General features: G+C 34.7%; 2 protein-coding genes across 2 annotated transcripts; one reads left to right on the top strand and one right to left on the bottom strand.

Moving 5' to 3' along the window:
• The first annotated feature begins 4,215 nt into the window (after window positions 1–4,215).
• LOC108473533 (LRR receptor-like serine/threonine-protein kinase RPK2) lies at window positions 4,216–8,520 on the top strand. The gene is made up of 3 exons (XM_017775158.2): window positions 4,216–7,853; window positions 8,029–8,105; window positions 8,223–8,520. The coding sequence occupies exon 1, from the start codon at window positions 4,741–4,743 to the stop codon at window positions 7,777–7,779; it is 3,039 nt and encodes a 1,012-aa protein (XP_017630647.1). The 5' UTR covers window positions 4,216–4,740; the 3' UTR covers window positions 7,780–7,853; window positions 8,029–8,105; window positions 8,223–8,520.
• On the bottom strand, window positions 8,507–15,995 carry LOC108473534 (uncharacterized). Its single transcript, XM_017775159.2, has 10 exons — window positions 15,610–15,995; window positions 14,051–14,407; window positions 13,824–13,960; window positions 13,434–13,547; window positions 13,240–13,323; window positions 12,766–12,942; window positions 11,822–11,978; window positions 11,193–11,353; window positions 10,983–11,109; window positions 8,507–10,698 (listed from the first exon to the last, which is right to left on the bottom strand). The coding sequence occupies exons 2-10, from the start codon at window positions 14,366–14,368 to the stop codon at window positions 9,337–9,339; spliced, it is 2,637 nt and encodes an 878-aa protein (XP_017630648.1). The 5' UTR covers window positions 14,369–14,407; window positions 15,610–15,995; the 3' UTR covers window positions 8,507–9,336.
• Window positions 15,996–16,891: the final 896 nt, after the last annotated feature.

Raw genomic sequence — 16,891 nt, 5'->3', positions numbered from 1 at the left:
TTGAAATGTTGGGAAGACCGAGTAATCTCTAATAACCAAGTTGCATAACCCTCCCCAATTCTTTCTATCAAGTAATATATAAAAAACAAAACCCCAACAAAAGGCATCAAACTCTATATATTTTGTAGGCATTCCACCTTGGTGACAACTGACAAACATTCAGCTCGATTCTTGGCCCATGCCCATACTCCCCCTCCCTTCCTCCCTTGTGGTTTCCAAAGACGTCCTCGGGCTCCACCCATTTTGTTTCATTCTCCCAATTACCTCTATTTATCTGTGTCATAATAATATAACTCTACTACTAATAATATTTATATGGAGGAGAAAAAAAAGAAATGCAATCCAGTACATGGCCCCATCCCATCCCATATTATGCATCTCAATATCTGATATGAATGCAGTGCAGAGCAGGCATCCACATGCAAGCAAGTTTCTTCACCTATATATGAATTCCATTGGTACGTCATGGGTTCAAATTCCACCGTCTCTCTCTCCCCTTCCCTGCAAGTTTATTGGATGCCAATTTCAGTGATTCAGCAGCTTACAACACAACCCCCATGTGCACCATATAGATATAAATGAACAAAAAAAGAAGAATGATTTGAATGGTTACCATTGGTTCGTTGAAGAAAGTAGGGTCACTTTTTGTTAAGCTCTCATTTCTTAGTATCTTGTCAGCATGTTCAGAATCAAATGACAGCTTTTTTTTTCATTAGTTTATTTATATATAATAACTCCTCAGGTTGCAGAAAAGGAAATAAAGTAGAGAAGTTGCAGAAAAAAAAAAAAAGTGAGAGCAAGTTAACAAGTTCCGTTGCCAAAGACCAGTCATCGAAATTCAAAGTCAAATGAGGTTCATCATGCTTTCCTTAATTATGATGTTGTCTTTGTCTAACAAAGTAGTACCACTTGTGACACCATTCATCTGTCTCTCCTCTTTAACCAGACAGTAACGGATACTCCCCCAAGTTGTAATTGTGATGTTTGGGTTTCTTTTAAATAGACGTGGATGAAATTTGAAGCTTTGAATCATGATTGTTGCCACTGTTTCTGTGTATGGTGGGTGAAGGTCTCCCCCTGATTGAAATAGGTGAAATTATCTTAAATTAGCTTTTCTCATGAATCAATTTAGTCTTTTTTTATTATTAAAAAAATCAAATAAAAATATATTTTAACTGAATTTTCTTTTATTAATTGAAAAAAAAAAACTTTATGTGAATTTTTTTAGTTGTAAAAGTTTACTTTAGCATATTTGAATGGATTAAATTACTTCAACTAATAAAAAAAAAAGACTAATTTGACTCATACTTATAATAGAGTGAACTTATATGTATCTAGATCTGATTATGAGTTGGGTCAGGTCGGGTTCAAGCCGAGTTGATGCAAAATTTTAGGCATTTTAGGCCCGGGTTTGATAAAAAAAATGACCTTAAAATGTTGCTCAAGCTCAGTCCAGGTTAAAAATGCTAAACTAGAGCTCAATGTATTAAAAAAAATTCTTTTTATATAAAAATAAATTTAAAAAATATAATCTATCAAATACACTAAAACCATTAAAATAAATGTCTCCCAACAAATTAAATATACATTGCTTAAATAACACAAAGATGGTTGCAATTTAGTAAGCAAATTACCTCTAAAATATTAACAAAATTAACAATAAAATAAAAGTTATACAATATTCAAACAATAACAATAAAGTAGTAGTAATATAATAGCAAAATAGTAGCAAAACAATTGATTTGGGTTAGACTCGGGCTAAAAAGTCCTATCCAAAGCTCGACACGTTTAGAAAACGGGCTTTTTTTTTTGTTTAATCTCATTTTTCAAGCTTATATTTTTACCCAAATCCTCTCATTTTTGGAGCAAACCTTCGAACCTAGATGATTACCCAATCCATGATCAGATCTACACATCCATAATTTCTACAATTTATGACATTGACCCAGGACCAAAAAATTAAAAGAATAAATATATAATACCAAAATATATATAAAAATAAAAATAAACCATAAGAACATATCAAGTGTTTCAATAGTTTTCTATTAGAAAAAAGAGTGCTCCAATAATTCAATAACTGTCACTTTCTTTAAAAAATATTCCAATAATTTTAGGGGAAAAAAAAATCTGTAGTGCATACCTATTTATCCCTTTATAAAAGAAAATCATTACTAAACAGGTTGGATATCTAGGTTTTCTGATTCAATTATAATTCAAATTTATGTTATTATAATCAAAATTCATGTTAAAATAACATTATAAAATAAGACTAATATATCATTTTGGCATTTTCTTTTATTTTAGTCAAATTTAATATTTATATTTGATAAAAATATTATAGTTGAATACATAAAAGTAATTGTGTTAATTTTTAGTATTTAAATTTTAATTTTAAAGCTGACTTGATGAAAGTTAATTGCTAATATTATTATATTTAAATTTTATGATTTTATTAATAGAATAAATTTAGTTTTAATCGTAAATTTATCTAGTTTTGCATTTAATTTGTCAAATATGGTCTGATGTATGTGATTTAATTCTGATTTTAGAGTTCTTTTGATGAAATTTAATTGAGCCAATTATGAATTTTCATGAAATCAATTCTAGAATTCAAATTAAACACTAAAAAAGTAACATTATTACCTTTAAGTACCAAAATGTATAACTAAAAATAATACAAATACCATATTAAAAAATGTCAAATTTATGTATCAAGATTAAACCTATCAAATATCTAAATTTAATGAATCAAAAATTTTAAAATGTTAAGTGCACAATAAAATCAAATTCATGAATTAAGATAATAGATATCTAACCATTGATATTCAAACACACACACATATATATATATATATATATATATATATATATATATAAATACCAAAATGATAATAAAAGATAATTATAATATTCAAATTCAAAATATCTAAATTAAAAATAACTTAAATATTTATAAATACCCAAAGTTACACTCACGTATGTATTACTATAAAGTTATTGACTAAGTTGTTATCACGAATTAATCAAACATAAATACAATTAAAAATGACACAAAACCATTTTTAATAAAATAATAAATATTATTAAATTTACATTTTATCTTTTAATATTTTCATACAAAATTTTAAATAAAACAATTAGAAATCAGAACATAAAATAAATCAAATGTTAAATGAGTTTTTCTGTAAATATATTTTTATATGATGTTTTAACATAATCTAGTATTATATAATTAACTATCTTTCACTATAAAGAATTGGTTAAAATACCTTTCCAATCCTTCCCAAAATACCTTTTTCTAAAAAATAGAGTAGTTTAATCCTTGTTAATTTTAAAAGTGTCACAACATCAATGTTTTTTGTTAATTGTACGTAATTTTGATTAGTATAATAACAAATTTAGTCCTAGATGCTTATATATTTCGTGTAAATGTTAACAATATGTGTAAACGTCATAAGCTACATTTATTAAGCCAGTATCAAATTGATAAAATATGTAAATATTATGAGTTAAATAATTAATAGAATGTATAAATTATTATTATGTGAATAAAAATTTTGTTGAATTGAGGAAAAAGTATTAAATCAAGGACTAATTGCTGACTAGAGGTGTGCATGGGCCGGGCCGAGCCTAAATAAAATTTTAGGTCGGTTTTCTAGGCCCAGGCTTGGCTTGGACTGAAATATTAGCCTAAAAATTTGTCCAAGCCCTGCCCAAAATAAAATTGTTAAGCCCGAGCCTAGCCCGGCCCAACCCATATTAATTTTTTAGCTTATTTCATTAAATAATTTTTTTTAAATATAATAAATCAAATACATTTAAAAATATTAAAACAAATAAAAAATAATACTAAAATAATTCTTAAAATAATACACAAATTGAAAATATAATAAAAAGTGATTATATTAAAAGTAAAAATAAAATGTAAATATGATTAAAAAAATTAGTATATAATTCGAACTGGACCTGGCCCGAGCCAAAAAAGTTTTACCCGTGGCTTGACCCGTTTAAAAAATGGGCCTCTTTTTTTGCCTATACTCATATTTCAGACCTATATTTTTATCCAAACTCTCTTATTTTTTAAGCGAGCCTTCGAGCCAGGCCAGGTAACCCGGCTATGCACACTCTATTGCTGACTTTATATGGATTAAATTGCTGAAAGGGTGGAGAGATTTTTTATGAAAGAAATTAAAATCACAGAATAATAATAATTGAAACTCATAAACTGAAGAAGGGGAGTGAGTGTTACATCATCCGTGTCTCTGCATGGCATATTGGCACGTGCTTGAGGTGTGGAGAGAGACGTCACAAACAAGAAAAAAAAAATAAAAAAGGTAATGTAAGAAAGAATCCCGTTCCTCACGCCGGCTATGTTTGTCTTCTTGTTCCCCCTCTTTAATCTCACCGGCCAATCTCTCTTCTTGTTTCAATCTTCGTTTGAATTATTTTTATATATTTGTTTTCAATGGTTTTCTTAAAGTTAAAAACACTAACAAACAAAAAGTAAGAAAGGAAGAAAATTTGGTTTTCAAAGATGAAACTTGACCCATTTTGGCTCCAATGAACAATGAAGCCCTTGCCTTTCATTTCATTTTCACTTGTGGTGTACCTCTCCGACACTTCTCATTTTTTTTACATTTCACCCCATTAGTAGTTTCTGTGAAATTCTTGCCGGCAATCTCTTTCATCTTTCTTTCTTCGTTACGTTCTAATCTGTAACAACGGAACCCCAAAAAAACAATGGCATTTCTCTGGTTTTTGCTCTTTTCTTTCAGCTTCACACTCTCAAAATCCTCCACTCCCGACTCTGCTATTCTTCTCAGCTTCAAAGACTCCATTTTTTATGATCCTTCAAACCTTTTATCCACTTGGAACTCTTCTTCAAGTCACTGCTTATGGTATGGTGTCAAATGCGCTAACTCCTCCGATAAAGTGATAGCTTTGTCGCTTCCCCACAATGGGCTTTCCGGGGAGATCCCTGGTGTTATTGGAGACCTTAAGTTTTTGCAGGTTCTCCAAGTCCAAGGCAACAATTTTTCCGGCCAGATTCCGGTCCAGATAAGCTCTATTTCTTCTCTCAATGTTCTCAACTTGTCTTTCAACTCATTTTCTGGTCATATACCAGATAAACTCATCGGTAACAGCAACTTGAAAGTTATCGACTTGTCCAATAATCTGTTTTCTGGTAGGATTAGTGTTGATAATTCTAGCAGGTGTGAGTTTTTGACTCATTTGAGCCTGTCTAATAACTCTCTTGTTGGCAATATACCCCCTGAGATTGGAAATTGCAAAAACTTGAGGACTTTGTTGCTTGATTACAACCTTTTAGAAGGCAAGATTCCAGCTGAAATAGGCCAAATTACTGAGCTTCGGGTTCTAGATGTTTCTAGGAACAGTCTCACTGATGTAATTCCAAAGGAGATAGCAGACTGTAAGAAATTATCAGCTCTTGTGCTAACCAATTTGATAGATTTCGGTTCTGATGCGAAAACAAGTTACATGGATGGTTATCGAGGAGAATTCAATGCATTCGACCTCGGTGTTCCTTTAGAACTATTTTTCCATTCTAGTTTGGAGGTCTTGTGGGCGCCAAGAGCCAATCTTCGAGGGCGGTTGCCTGCTAAATGGAGTGAGTTTTGCTCACTCAGGGTCCTAAATTTGGGGCAGAATTATTTTGATGGTGTGATACCAGAAAGCATTGTGATGTGCAAGAACCTTACTTTCTTGGATTTGAGTTCCAATAATTTGTTTGGGTACCTTCCTTGGAAGCTAAATGTTCCTTGTATGACATACTTCAACATTAGTAGGAATAATATTTCTGGTAATATTCATGGATACAACAGGAAAGGCAGCTGTGATGGGTCTATGGTTTCTCATGTTCTATCGTCTAGTTCCACATGGGTTGAATTCGAGTATGGTAATCTTCCTTTTTGGGGTTCTAAGATGGGGTTGATGATGGATGAGAGTTTTGCAGTACTCCATGATCTAAGCTGGAATAGTTTCACTGGCTCGATACCGGTGTTCTTCATCGCAGATCAGTTATTGGCTAATGATAGTAAATTTTCATACAGGTTGCTACTGAATAATAACATGTTCAATGGTTCTTCTCATAGGGAGCTAATATCTGATTGTGATAAGTTGCAGAGTGTCTCGGTTAACTTGAATGAAAACAAGATAGTAGGTGGGATGGGGAAGACCTTTTTTCTTGATTGTGTACGGTTAATAGAGTTTGAAGCAGCATATAATCGGATTGAGGGATCCATAGATCCTTGTATTGGCAACTTGACGATGCTTGAATGGCTAGACCTTAGAGGAAATAGACTCTCTGGATCTTTGCCAAATCAGCTGGGGAAGTTGAAGAACCTGACATGGATATCTCTTGGAGACAACAACTTAAGTGGAGAAATTCCACCCGAACTCGGTCAATTGGCACTGCTTAAGGTTCTTGATCTTTCCCACAATTTTCTTACAGGATCCATCCCTGCTAGCCTAACAAATGCTGGAAATCTTGAAACCATTTTATTAGACCACAATCGGCTTTATGGGGAAATACCCCCATCTTTCTCTTTGCTTTCTCATCTGACTGTTTTGGACCTTTCTTTTAATGACCTTTCCGGTTCGATACCAAGACTCCTGCATCAGACTAATTGCAGTTCCTTTAGAGGTAATAGACTTTTGCAGGAGTGTTTATTTTCTGCAGTACCCCCAGACGGGCCTAGGGGTCCATCTAAGTTTCAGAAAGGGAGGAATTCGGAACCTCTCATAATTGCAGCCATAACTTCTGCTTTTGTTCTGCTTTGTATGGTTGCAGTGGTAGTAATTATCTGTCGATTTAGAAGGAAAAAAGTTAGAAGACTTGGTGCTATTGAAGGAAAAGTGGTGGTGACTTTTGCTGATGCTCCAAATGAGCTGAATTATGATAATGTAGTTAGTGCTACAGGTAACTTTAGCACCCGAAACCTCATTGGTATGGGTGGATTTGGATCAACTTACAAAGCAGAGTTGGTCCCAGGCTATCATGTAGCTGTAAAGAAGCTTTATATTGGTCGATTTCAAGGTGTTCAGCAATTTGATGCAGAGATAAGAACACTAGGAAGAATTCGACATAAGAACCTTGTAACTCTTATCGGATATTATGTTGGGGAAAATGAAATGTTTTTGATTTACAATTACCTTTCTGGTGGAAACCTTGAGACTTTCATTCATGACAAGTCCGGAAAAAACGAACAGTGGTCAGTTATCTACAATATAACAGTGGATATAGCTCAGGCTCTTGCTTACCTCCATTACTCGTGTGTTCCCCGGATAGTTCATCGAGACATCAAGCCAAGCAACATTCTGCTTGATGAAAATCTTAATGCCTTCCTCTCGGACTTTGGGTTGGCTAGGCTTTTAGAAGTTTCTGAGACCCATGCCACCACAGATGTTGCTGGCACATTTGGTTATGTAGCACCAGAATATGCAACAACATGCCGGGTCTCCGACAAGGCAGATGTGTACAGTTTTGGTGTTGTAATGTTAGAATTGCTGTCGGGGAAGAAGTCCCTTGATCCATCATTTTCTGAGTACGGAAATGGATTCAACATTGTTGAATGGACCAAGTTGTTGGTCAAGGAAGGGCGTCCTTCAGCGGTGTTCTCTGCTCAATTGTGGGAAGCTGGACCTAGGGAGAATCTCTTGGGAATGCTTAGGCTTGCATACGCCTGTACAGCGGAGACACTTTCTGTTCGGCCTTCAATGAAGCAAGTTCTTGAAAAATTAAAGCAGTTGAAAAACTGAAAAGAAAATGATGACAGGAAACATAAAATTGGCTTTTGTCCGCAGATTCTTCTGCTTCCATATGTCGAAATGAGGTAATGCAGAACTAGAATTGTTGCCAATGCAAATGTTAATAATCTATCTAGTTCTCTTTAGAGGTTATTCTGGAATATTTTCTCATACATCAAACAAGATCTAGATGCTGTTTTGTACGGTTACCGTGCAAAAGTACTGTGGTTCTAATCCTTTTCTGGTTTGGTTTGTTTGCAGATGACATTGGATGGAACACTATTCAGTCTTGCCTCGGCAGCCATATTAATTGATTATCTTTTATCTCGTTTCCTAAGGTTACCTAACTTGTCCATTATACTATTTCTTTTATTTCTAGGTTAAAAAAAAATCGATTTTGAGATTAAACTGCTCTCAGAAATTAATCTGCTTGTCTGGTTTTTTTCTTTTTGCAGAACGGATTTGCAGACGGTTGTTGAGATGGTGCAATTGCATAGTTCATACTAAAACATCAATGAACAGCTACAAATAATGGCAACTTGGATCGTCATTATTTCTAGATTCAATACAAATATATGTAGATGATAGGTTGATTGTAAGTAATAGAAGTATATGATATGCAGCAATTTTGGTGAAGACATTATTACTGCAAAATTGTCAAATGTGGCAGTGACTATCTGTTTCAAATTTGATTGTAAGTTATAGAAGTATATGATATGCAGCAATTATGGTGATGACATTATTACTGCAAAATTGTCAAATGTGGCAGTGACTATTTGTTAATATTTACATACAAAGTCCTTGTCATTCTGTTGTACTGCTAACAAATCCACAACCCCATAAAAACACATTATTCAACTAAGAGACAAAGAAGCAGCTGTAATTAAAGCCTCCAACATTATTGAATATAAAGTTGTGATACGTAAATCTACCAAGTATGAGATGCCATGCCAGGTTTTTTCATCCTTCACAAGTCACGACTTACCTCCCACCATCCCGCCTAATAGTTTGTGTTTGTTTTGTGTTGAGTTCAGTTGGCTCTTTGTATAGGTAAATATTTAAATACAAAGTCCTTGTCATTCCCTTGTACTCTTACGAAATCCACAACACCATAAAAACACATTATTCAACTAAGAGGCAGAGAAGCAGCTGTAATTAAAGCCTCCAACATTATTGAGTATACTTGATATAGTCAATGGGATCAAACGAGGGAATATGAAAAAAGGAAAAAGAAAAAGAAACCTAAGTTGTGATATGTAAATCTACCAAATATGAGATGCCATGCCAGGGTTTTTTCATCCTTCACAAGTCACGACTTACCTCCCACCACCCCACCTAATAGTTTGTGTTTGTTTTGTGTTGAGTTCAGTTGGCTCTTTGTATAGGTATGTACAGAGCCCTAGCTTTGGAATCTTGTAACCTAGAAAGTCGATTTCTCTACCATCCCTCTAAAAATAATTATAGGAACGAACCACCAATCACATGAAGTACTTGTTCAGCATATCTCGCAATCATCCAAGCCAGTTCATGAATGATGAACTTTAGGCCTTCCACTCCTCAGAAACAAAATTAAAAAAAGGACCCTTTCCATGACCTTAAATATTGTTTCCCCATTGGATCATGCAAAGCAGGATTCTGATGTTGTATGTTCATCCATCCTGAATCATCAGCAGCCATCAATGAGGAAGTTGTATCACAAGTACCTAAATAATCGAACGGAAGAGCAGCTTGCTGCATACTATTTCCAATTATTCCAGAAGGCCCCCCCCTCACCATTCCATTGTTCCTCTGTGGAATGAACTGCCCAGTAGAGCCCATTGATTCATAAGGGCTGCTCGAATGAAATTGGTTACAGTGAGATAGAACACCAAAAAAGCTCTGATCTGCATTGCTTGCACTCATGATACTCTGACTTTGGCCACTAAAACCATCTGAACCAGCCCATCCACCACGAACTGGAACTTGATGCTCTCCAGTAAACCAGTTTTGACTCAACAGTTCTCTACTGTTCAACGGATGTTGGAAAGGTGCTGGCATGCGGGCAGGAGTGACTGCCCAATCTTGCATATTTTCTGAAGGCAGGTGTTCTTGCCTCAGTGACAAGTACCTACCCCCAGTGAAGTAAATATTTTGTGGCATGTTCTGTCCCATATAAACCTCATTCTGCCTCTTTTGCCTCTCCTCTAACAGCAATGATGACTGCAACTGCTCCTGAAATTGCCGATTAAAATGACCATCTCCCATCAATAGATTTTTTGGGGGCTGGAAATCTAGCCCTGCCTGTTTCTGCTCAATATGATATGGTGGCACTCCCTGATCTTTGAAGAAAGATTGAAGCATCTCATTTCGGTCCTGATTTGTATAACTAAAGGAACCATCTTCAGAAAGTCTATGCAACATATCCTTTCCAGTATTTTCTTTGTGCGAGTCTGATTCCAGATCAATCATTCGGTTCTGTTGGTCTTCATTGTCTTCATGAATAAATGGCAATCCACTGGTAGATGTGCATTTGTGGCCAGCAGTAGAATCATGGTAAGAGCGTGGCATGCTATCTGCTGGCCAAACAATTTCCGCAGAAGAGACGGGAACTTCCTGACTAACAGTTGCATCAGCAGTGTTCAAATTGTCTGAGTGCTCGGATACATCTGAAGATGCAACATCTGAATTTGAGAGGTTCTCATTGTTTTCAGACTCTGCATAATTGCACAACCGGCCACTATCAATAGAAGAAATCTGCTGTGGAGACTGATTCTGTGATAAGGCCAGACTAGACTCCCCATCTTCCATGCTGGACTCACTTTCTATTGCTTCAGTATCCTTTTGATATTCGAGCAACTTCTCAGGATCCTCTTCCTCTACATCTAGAACAGGCAAATTTGTAACAACATTGGCTTCCTGATTCTGGACCAATGTATCTTCATCCTCTTCATCCTAAAACACCAAAAAATATCAAGATTTTAGTAGCATACAGGATGTTCAGAGCTGCTAAAACTTCTTAGCAAAGTGTCAAGAAGATAAGTTGTGAAGCCTATGCTAGGGCTCAAGCCCCAACAACCACCACCCCCTAAAATATCAGGAAAAAAAGCGGAAAAGATGTTCAAAGCCCATAGAAAAGAAACACAGATCCAACGAGTTTTGATGAATGTCAAACAACAGATTGCAAGTAAGGAACTATACATATACAAGTGGTGAGAGTTAAAGACATGCAAACAAACCTCCAGCAGCGTATCTAGTTTCTCTTTCATCTCTTGCTCCAACAACCTGGTTATTTTCCATTTCTGCGACTGTATCTCTCTCCAGTTTGCATATGATGCAGGGAGATCTTCCTTTACCAGTCTCAACCTATTTAAACAACATTATTTTGAGCAGAGGTATAGTGAAATTTTCCAGAGTTCAAGAAAGGATTGTTTACTTTCAACACTCACCAATGTTCATGCAACCTTCTCTGCTCTTCTTCCACGAATACTTCATATGGTTGCACATGCAAGGTATCGATGTCACCTAAAACACGGGTGAGAGACCTAGATTGAATGCTTTTACCAGACTGTTCCATATTCTTAAAAAGATCATGTTGCTTCTTGCTTATCTGAAACATATCAAAGGCAAATTACCCATTAATAACCTTAGGAAGAACAGGAGAACGAGAGAAGGCTGAACAGTAATAGACACTAAAGAAATCCTCAGTTAAAGAATATAACAGGAGGGTATATAATACAAGTATCACTGGTATATAGTCGTTATTCCTGCCCCACAGTATAATGGTGATAACTGAGAGTTTACTATAAACTATAAAGGAGTGACAAGTTAACCAAGCAGAAATGAATCATATCGCAGTAGAAACAATAAGCTAAGAATCTGGCCACTGGTTCGGCTCAAAAAAGGAAGCTTTCGAAAGTTGCATGCTTCCATCAGCCAATCAAACGTTTAACTAATAACTAATCCTATATCAGAAAGGGTAATTCTAATCCAAGGAGATATTTGTTCAAGATAAAAGGCACCTACTCAAAATAATCCTGTAATTTATAATTTTATACCAATTAAAGCAGCTGCTGACCTTAAAACATGACATGTATTTAGCACCATCACAGTGCTGAATATTGTGCTTGCGTATCTTGTCACCTTTTTTGGGTCTTGCTTCCAGAGTCGGTGCATAATCTGGTGCAGTCAAGAGCATTTCACCTTTGTCCTTGATGATCCTTTTCTTGTACATACTAATATCCATGACAACTAATAAGATTATTCACCGTGAAATAAATATAAACAGAGTAAAACTAAGAGAAAACTAGTCCAGCCACCATTACAAATTCTGACCAGGTGATCTAAATGCTGCAAAAGTTTCTTAAACATGGTTATGGTACACATGAGTGTTGTCAAGGCATGCACCCAGGCACGCCTGCACCATGTTCCTTAGCAAAGTTCAACAAAAATGCCTCAGACCCTTCCAGTCGAGGCCCAATTGATCAAGTGCACGCTTAGTGTGCCTAGGTACACTATTTGTAAGGCTATAGGCATAGAAAGCCTACCTGATTGAAATTCCTTTTAATTTCCTTTGTTTTTCCCAGTTTTCATTTGATATACCTTTACTAGTAAGGAAGAGATGATAACAAACTCTATAATTCCCAATATTTGAGCATTAAATTCTCTATAATTCATCATGCACATTGACCGATAAAAGAGTTGCATGTTCTGTAGATAAACAAAACCACACTTTAGAGTTTATCTTATATCTTAAGCCTTATATATTATACACACACAGACTTGCAAAAACTCACACATATACATATCGCGCTTTACTTCACTCAGACTAACACTTTTCTGTGCCTTGTGCCTGAGGCAATAGAATGGTTTTAGCGCCTAGAGTGCACCTTGTGCCCTTGACAACACATAATTTCTAGTTCAGCAAAAATGACAAGATTGAGAACCACCTAAACCACAAACAAAGGTAAGAAATAATAATACATGCAGCATGGTGGTTCATGATGGAAAAAAAGAGACTACCTTCTTTGTATCTTTCCATCCTTCAGAGCAGAAGAGTTCTGGTTATCACTACTGCATGCTTTCTCATCTGCAACCCAAGAAGAAGATTCAGAAGTCGCTGTAACATCTTGCTCAACGTTGCCAAGCCTAGATTCATTTGAATGTGAGAAAACCCTTTTCTTACCAACCCTTTTTGACCTATCAAAGGAATTGATTGTAACCCAAAAATGAGATTTGATTTTAGCACATAAAAAGAACTAAATGTTCAATAAAAGGGTAAGCACAAAATTTCAATTCTTCATTTTTGTTTGGAACAACCAATCTCAAGGGAAAAGGCTCAAACTGAGAAAACAATGCTATCGTATTCTCTATCATGATGATGTTATGCAATGAAGTAGAGAAACAAGTTACACCGACCAATTTCACAGGGAAGAACCTTCCTCTGCCAAAACCAACCACTTTCCAGAAAATTGAAACACTGTGGCAAATACAAACCTCCATAACTTCTGCACAATTTCTTGTTCTGGGTCTTTGCAGCTTTCCCATTTTTCCTTCAGTTTCTGCAGATAATCTATGGTACTGCCACAAGAAGCAACAAAATTGTTGCAACCACATTATTAGGCACCAAATGCACCTTTGCCAAAAACAGCCTATATATTCATGGGTAAATTTCATTATTTTTCACATACTCATTATGGTAGTCCTGTAACTCTGAGTAGTAAGCTTTCTTCTCGGCCTTCAAACGCCGTTCCTCCTTAATAACTTTATCAGGGTGAAGATGACCCGAACAAAGTGATGCACCCCTGTAAGCAAAAATTCCAGTCAAATCTAGCAGATTCAAACTCTACATTAGAATCCCTGAATATTATATCTCCTGAAATAGAACTAGAGAGACAAATAGTAAATACCCCAAGAGCTATAACTTCTTTATAAGGAAATCCAAAGTAGTAAAGTTGCAAAATATATGCTTATGGGTAAATGTATTTGCCAATGGACAGCCAACAGAAACTACAAGAAGATAGGATCCATCATCCACAGAGTGAAAAAAGTGTCAAGAGGGAATATACATATATACTTACCATTTAAGAAAATGATTTCCGAAGTGAAAGTTATCTCCAGAAAATAAGGCTCGCAGAGTCTGCTCTTTGTCTATCCCTGTGGGAAGAAACTGCATCAGAAGATTTCTCTCGTTTTCAGACAGATGAGTCTGCCAAACCTGTAACAATTTCATGTAAATTCCAAGAGGCATGAGATCAGAAGACAGAGGAGATTAGAAGCAACTGGTTATGAATAATAAGAATATTACCTGATACGAAAGCACCCTTTTCAAGTTCTCTAAGTCGAAAATTTCATGAGGTAGAGTCAAAACATCTGCCAAGACTTTGTGGTAATGTACTGTGGAATCTGTAAATGGTCTTAAATGCCGCCAACTTAAGCCAATTTGTTCCCTTTTGGCAACAACTTTTTTTTGGTTCCCGTCCCACTCAAGGGAAATACAAGATTTTGTGTTTAGATCATTTCTTGGAGACTCTAGTTTTTTCTTTTTGGTTCTGTATTGGACCCAAGAATTGCAGCCAGCAATGCTTGCACCATTCAGTCGTTTTCTCCGTTGGTCAGCTGCCATTGATATCAGATGTCAAAAGAAAAGGCAGCAAACATTTTCCTGCATGTGCAAACAGAAAACCAGTACTAAATTGTATGCAACTGAGGAAAACCATTGAACCATTAAAAATAAAAGCAGTACACCCAAATAAGAATCACCATCAGAACAATTCATAAGACTGCTTAATTAGGCAAAGTACAACCAATCCACTGCCTTTAAATGCATATATACACAGAAAAAAATATATCAGAAAAAAAAATTTAAGCATGTTAAAAACAAATTTCTAATTTGGTTTCTGCTTTGCATAATAAGGGACCCCTACTGCTGTCAACCAATAATAATCCACCAGAAAAGGAGCTTCACAACCATAGCAGCAGGCACAATACATAATCTGAAGAAAGCTGTACACCCATATGTTAATCAACTTTGAATTAGAACAATGCATAAGACTGTTTAATCAGACAAAGCACAACACATCCACTGCTTTTAAATGCATATATACACAAAAAGGTGCATCAGAAAACAAATCTTAAGCATGTTAGAAAAATGTTAAAGTAATATTGTAAATAAAAAAGATCTGAAATTCTAATTTGGTTTCTGCTTTGCGAAATAAGGAACCCCAATTGCTTTCAACCAATAATAATATGCCAGAAAAGGAGCTTCACGACCATAGCAGAAGGCACAGCATCTAATCCGAAGAAACAGTCCGCCTGCCTCCCGCAAATTAACCAAAAGAGGAAAATTGATTCTGATTTTTTCTATTCAGTCTTACTAGTCAAAACATGAATCGATCCAAATGAAGTAAGTACAGCAATAAAGCTAACCAAGTTAAAAATTTTCCCTTTACACCAAGTATTTACTCAACTAAATATTTGCAATTCAATTTAACAGAACATTCAGTGTGCAGCATATAGTAAACAATGGAAGATATAGAAACTTTATCCACAATAAAAATAACTAACAACGGCGGTAATCCAATACAGGGCAACAAAAAAAAAAGAACATCTTTATAAAATTCAAACAATTACACTTTAAATTAAAATAATCAGCAAGCACCCAACAAAAAAAAATGGCCCGGAATCAGACAAAAAAAACCCATGAATAACAAAAACACATTGAATCAACAAACAAAGCAAAAAAGAAAAACTGTTTGCCGAGTCTTGAAGAGGAGATATATTGAAATAAAGGAAACCCTTTTTTGTAAATAACAAAACAATCAAATCCGAAAAAGATTTCTTATGAAAGAAGCAAAAAAGAAGTACCTTGGAACGAGTGGATTGAGAAAAAGGCAAAAAGAAAAAAACAGAGGGTAAACGAAGGGGGAGAGAAAAGGGACGTGAAGAATTTGGGATTAGAAGAAACGGCGAGAGAGGAAAAAAGAGGAAACAAAAGAGAGGGTTTGAGCTTTATCCAATAAACAGAGAGAAAGGCAAAGAGGAGAGAATGTTAAGAGATAGATAGAGATAGAAGGGAGAAGAGTGGAATAGAATTAACATTGCATTACATTACAAAGAGGGGAGAGAGAGAAGGGGGAGGGTGGTGGGGACGGGTGCGGTTTTTCGGAACCGTTATGTGAAGCCATTGAATCGTTCGTTCTTTGGCGCCTAGCCTAGCCTAGCCTAGCCTCGGCTCTTGGCTTTCACAGTCTAGCCGCTTCCTACTCCTCGCCTCGCTTATAGATTTTCAGTTCCATTTCGATTAGGGGCTTAATTTGTAATTGTATATATTAATTTTAATTTTATATAATTTTATATTTAATTTTTTATTTAATTTAATTGTTGTAAATTATTAACATAATTATTGATATAATATAATTTTATGTTTATATATTATGTATATAAATAATTATATTTATTCAAGATAAAAATAAATTGATGTATTTATTTAAATATGTATGATTAAATTAAAATTAAAATTTTAAATATACATTTGAACTAAAATTAGAGTTTTACGTATATAATTACATTAAATTAAAGTTTATGTATATAATTACACATTAAAAAATTTTATGTATAATTTTAAAATTTATCCCAAATAACAATTGTAACCTATTAAATTATCTGAGTTTTTTAAGGACTATACCAAATAGAATATTTATTTAAAATAAATTAATTTAAGGATTTTTTAAATAAAGATTTTCTTACATAAAGAGATTTTCTTCCATAATAAATTAGAATGATAAATAATTCACTGAACAATAGAAAAAAAAGAAATAGAAAAATATATCAAATTAATAAAATGAAAATGATATTTAAAATTGTATGTCCTAATGTTCTAACTATTGCATGTTGTGGCCATCATAAAAGTCTAGTGAAAGACAGATATGCATAACAATAACTACTAAATGAGCAATACTAGAAAACCACTAGAGATGGATCATCGTCGTCAATTGCTAATAACAATATCTTAATCTTGCCATTGTTAAATTATATTGACAATGAACTCTAATTAACAACAATAACGCAAGATGCTTCCCAAAAGCTCTTTAGCATTGATGGTGCATAAAATCAATCATCAAACTAAAATAATAGATGTTATGTAGGT

This window comes from Gossypium arboreum, chromosome 11 (genome assembly GCF_025698485.1).
Source record: "Gossypium arboreum isolate Shixiya-1 chromosome 11, ASM2569848v2, whole genome shotgun sequence".
NCBI lineage: Eukaryota > Viridiplantae > Streptophyta > Magnoliopsida > Malvales > Malvaceae > Gossypium > Gossypium arboreum.
The sequence above is the reverse complement of the archived record's forward strand: the minus strand, read 5'-3'. Positions and strand labels throughout refer to the sequence as shown.

Coding starts and splice junctions, on each gene's coding strand:
- LOC108473533 (XM_017775158.2), top strand. CDS start 4,741: ATGGCATTTCTCTGGTTTTTGCTCTTTTCTTTCAGCTTCACACTCTCA.
- LOC108473534 (XM_017775159.2), bottom strand. CDS start 14,368: ATGGCAGCTGACCAACGGAGAAAACGACTGAATGGTGCAAGCATTGCT. Junction 13,548..13,823: donor GGAAATCATTTTCTTAAATG/GTAAGTATATAT, acceptor TTTTGCTTACAG/GGGTGCATCACTTTGTTCGG. Junction 10,699..10,982: donor AACTAGATACGCTGCTGGAG/GTTTGTTTGCAT, acceptor TTGGTGTTTTAG/GATGAAGAGGATGAAGATAC.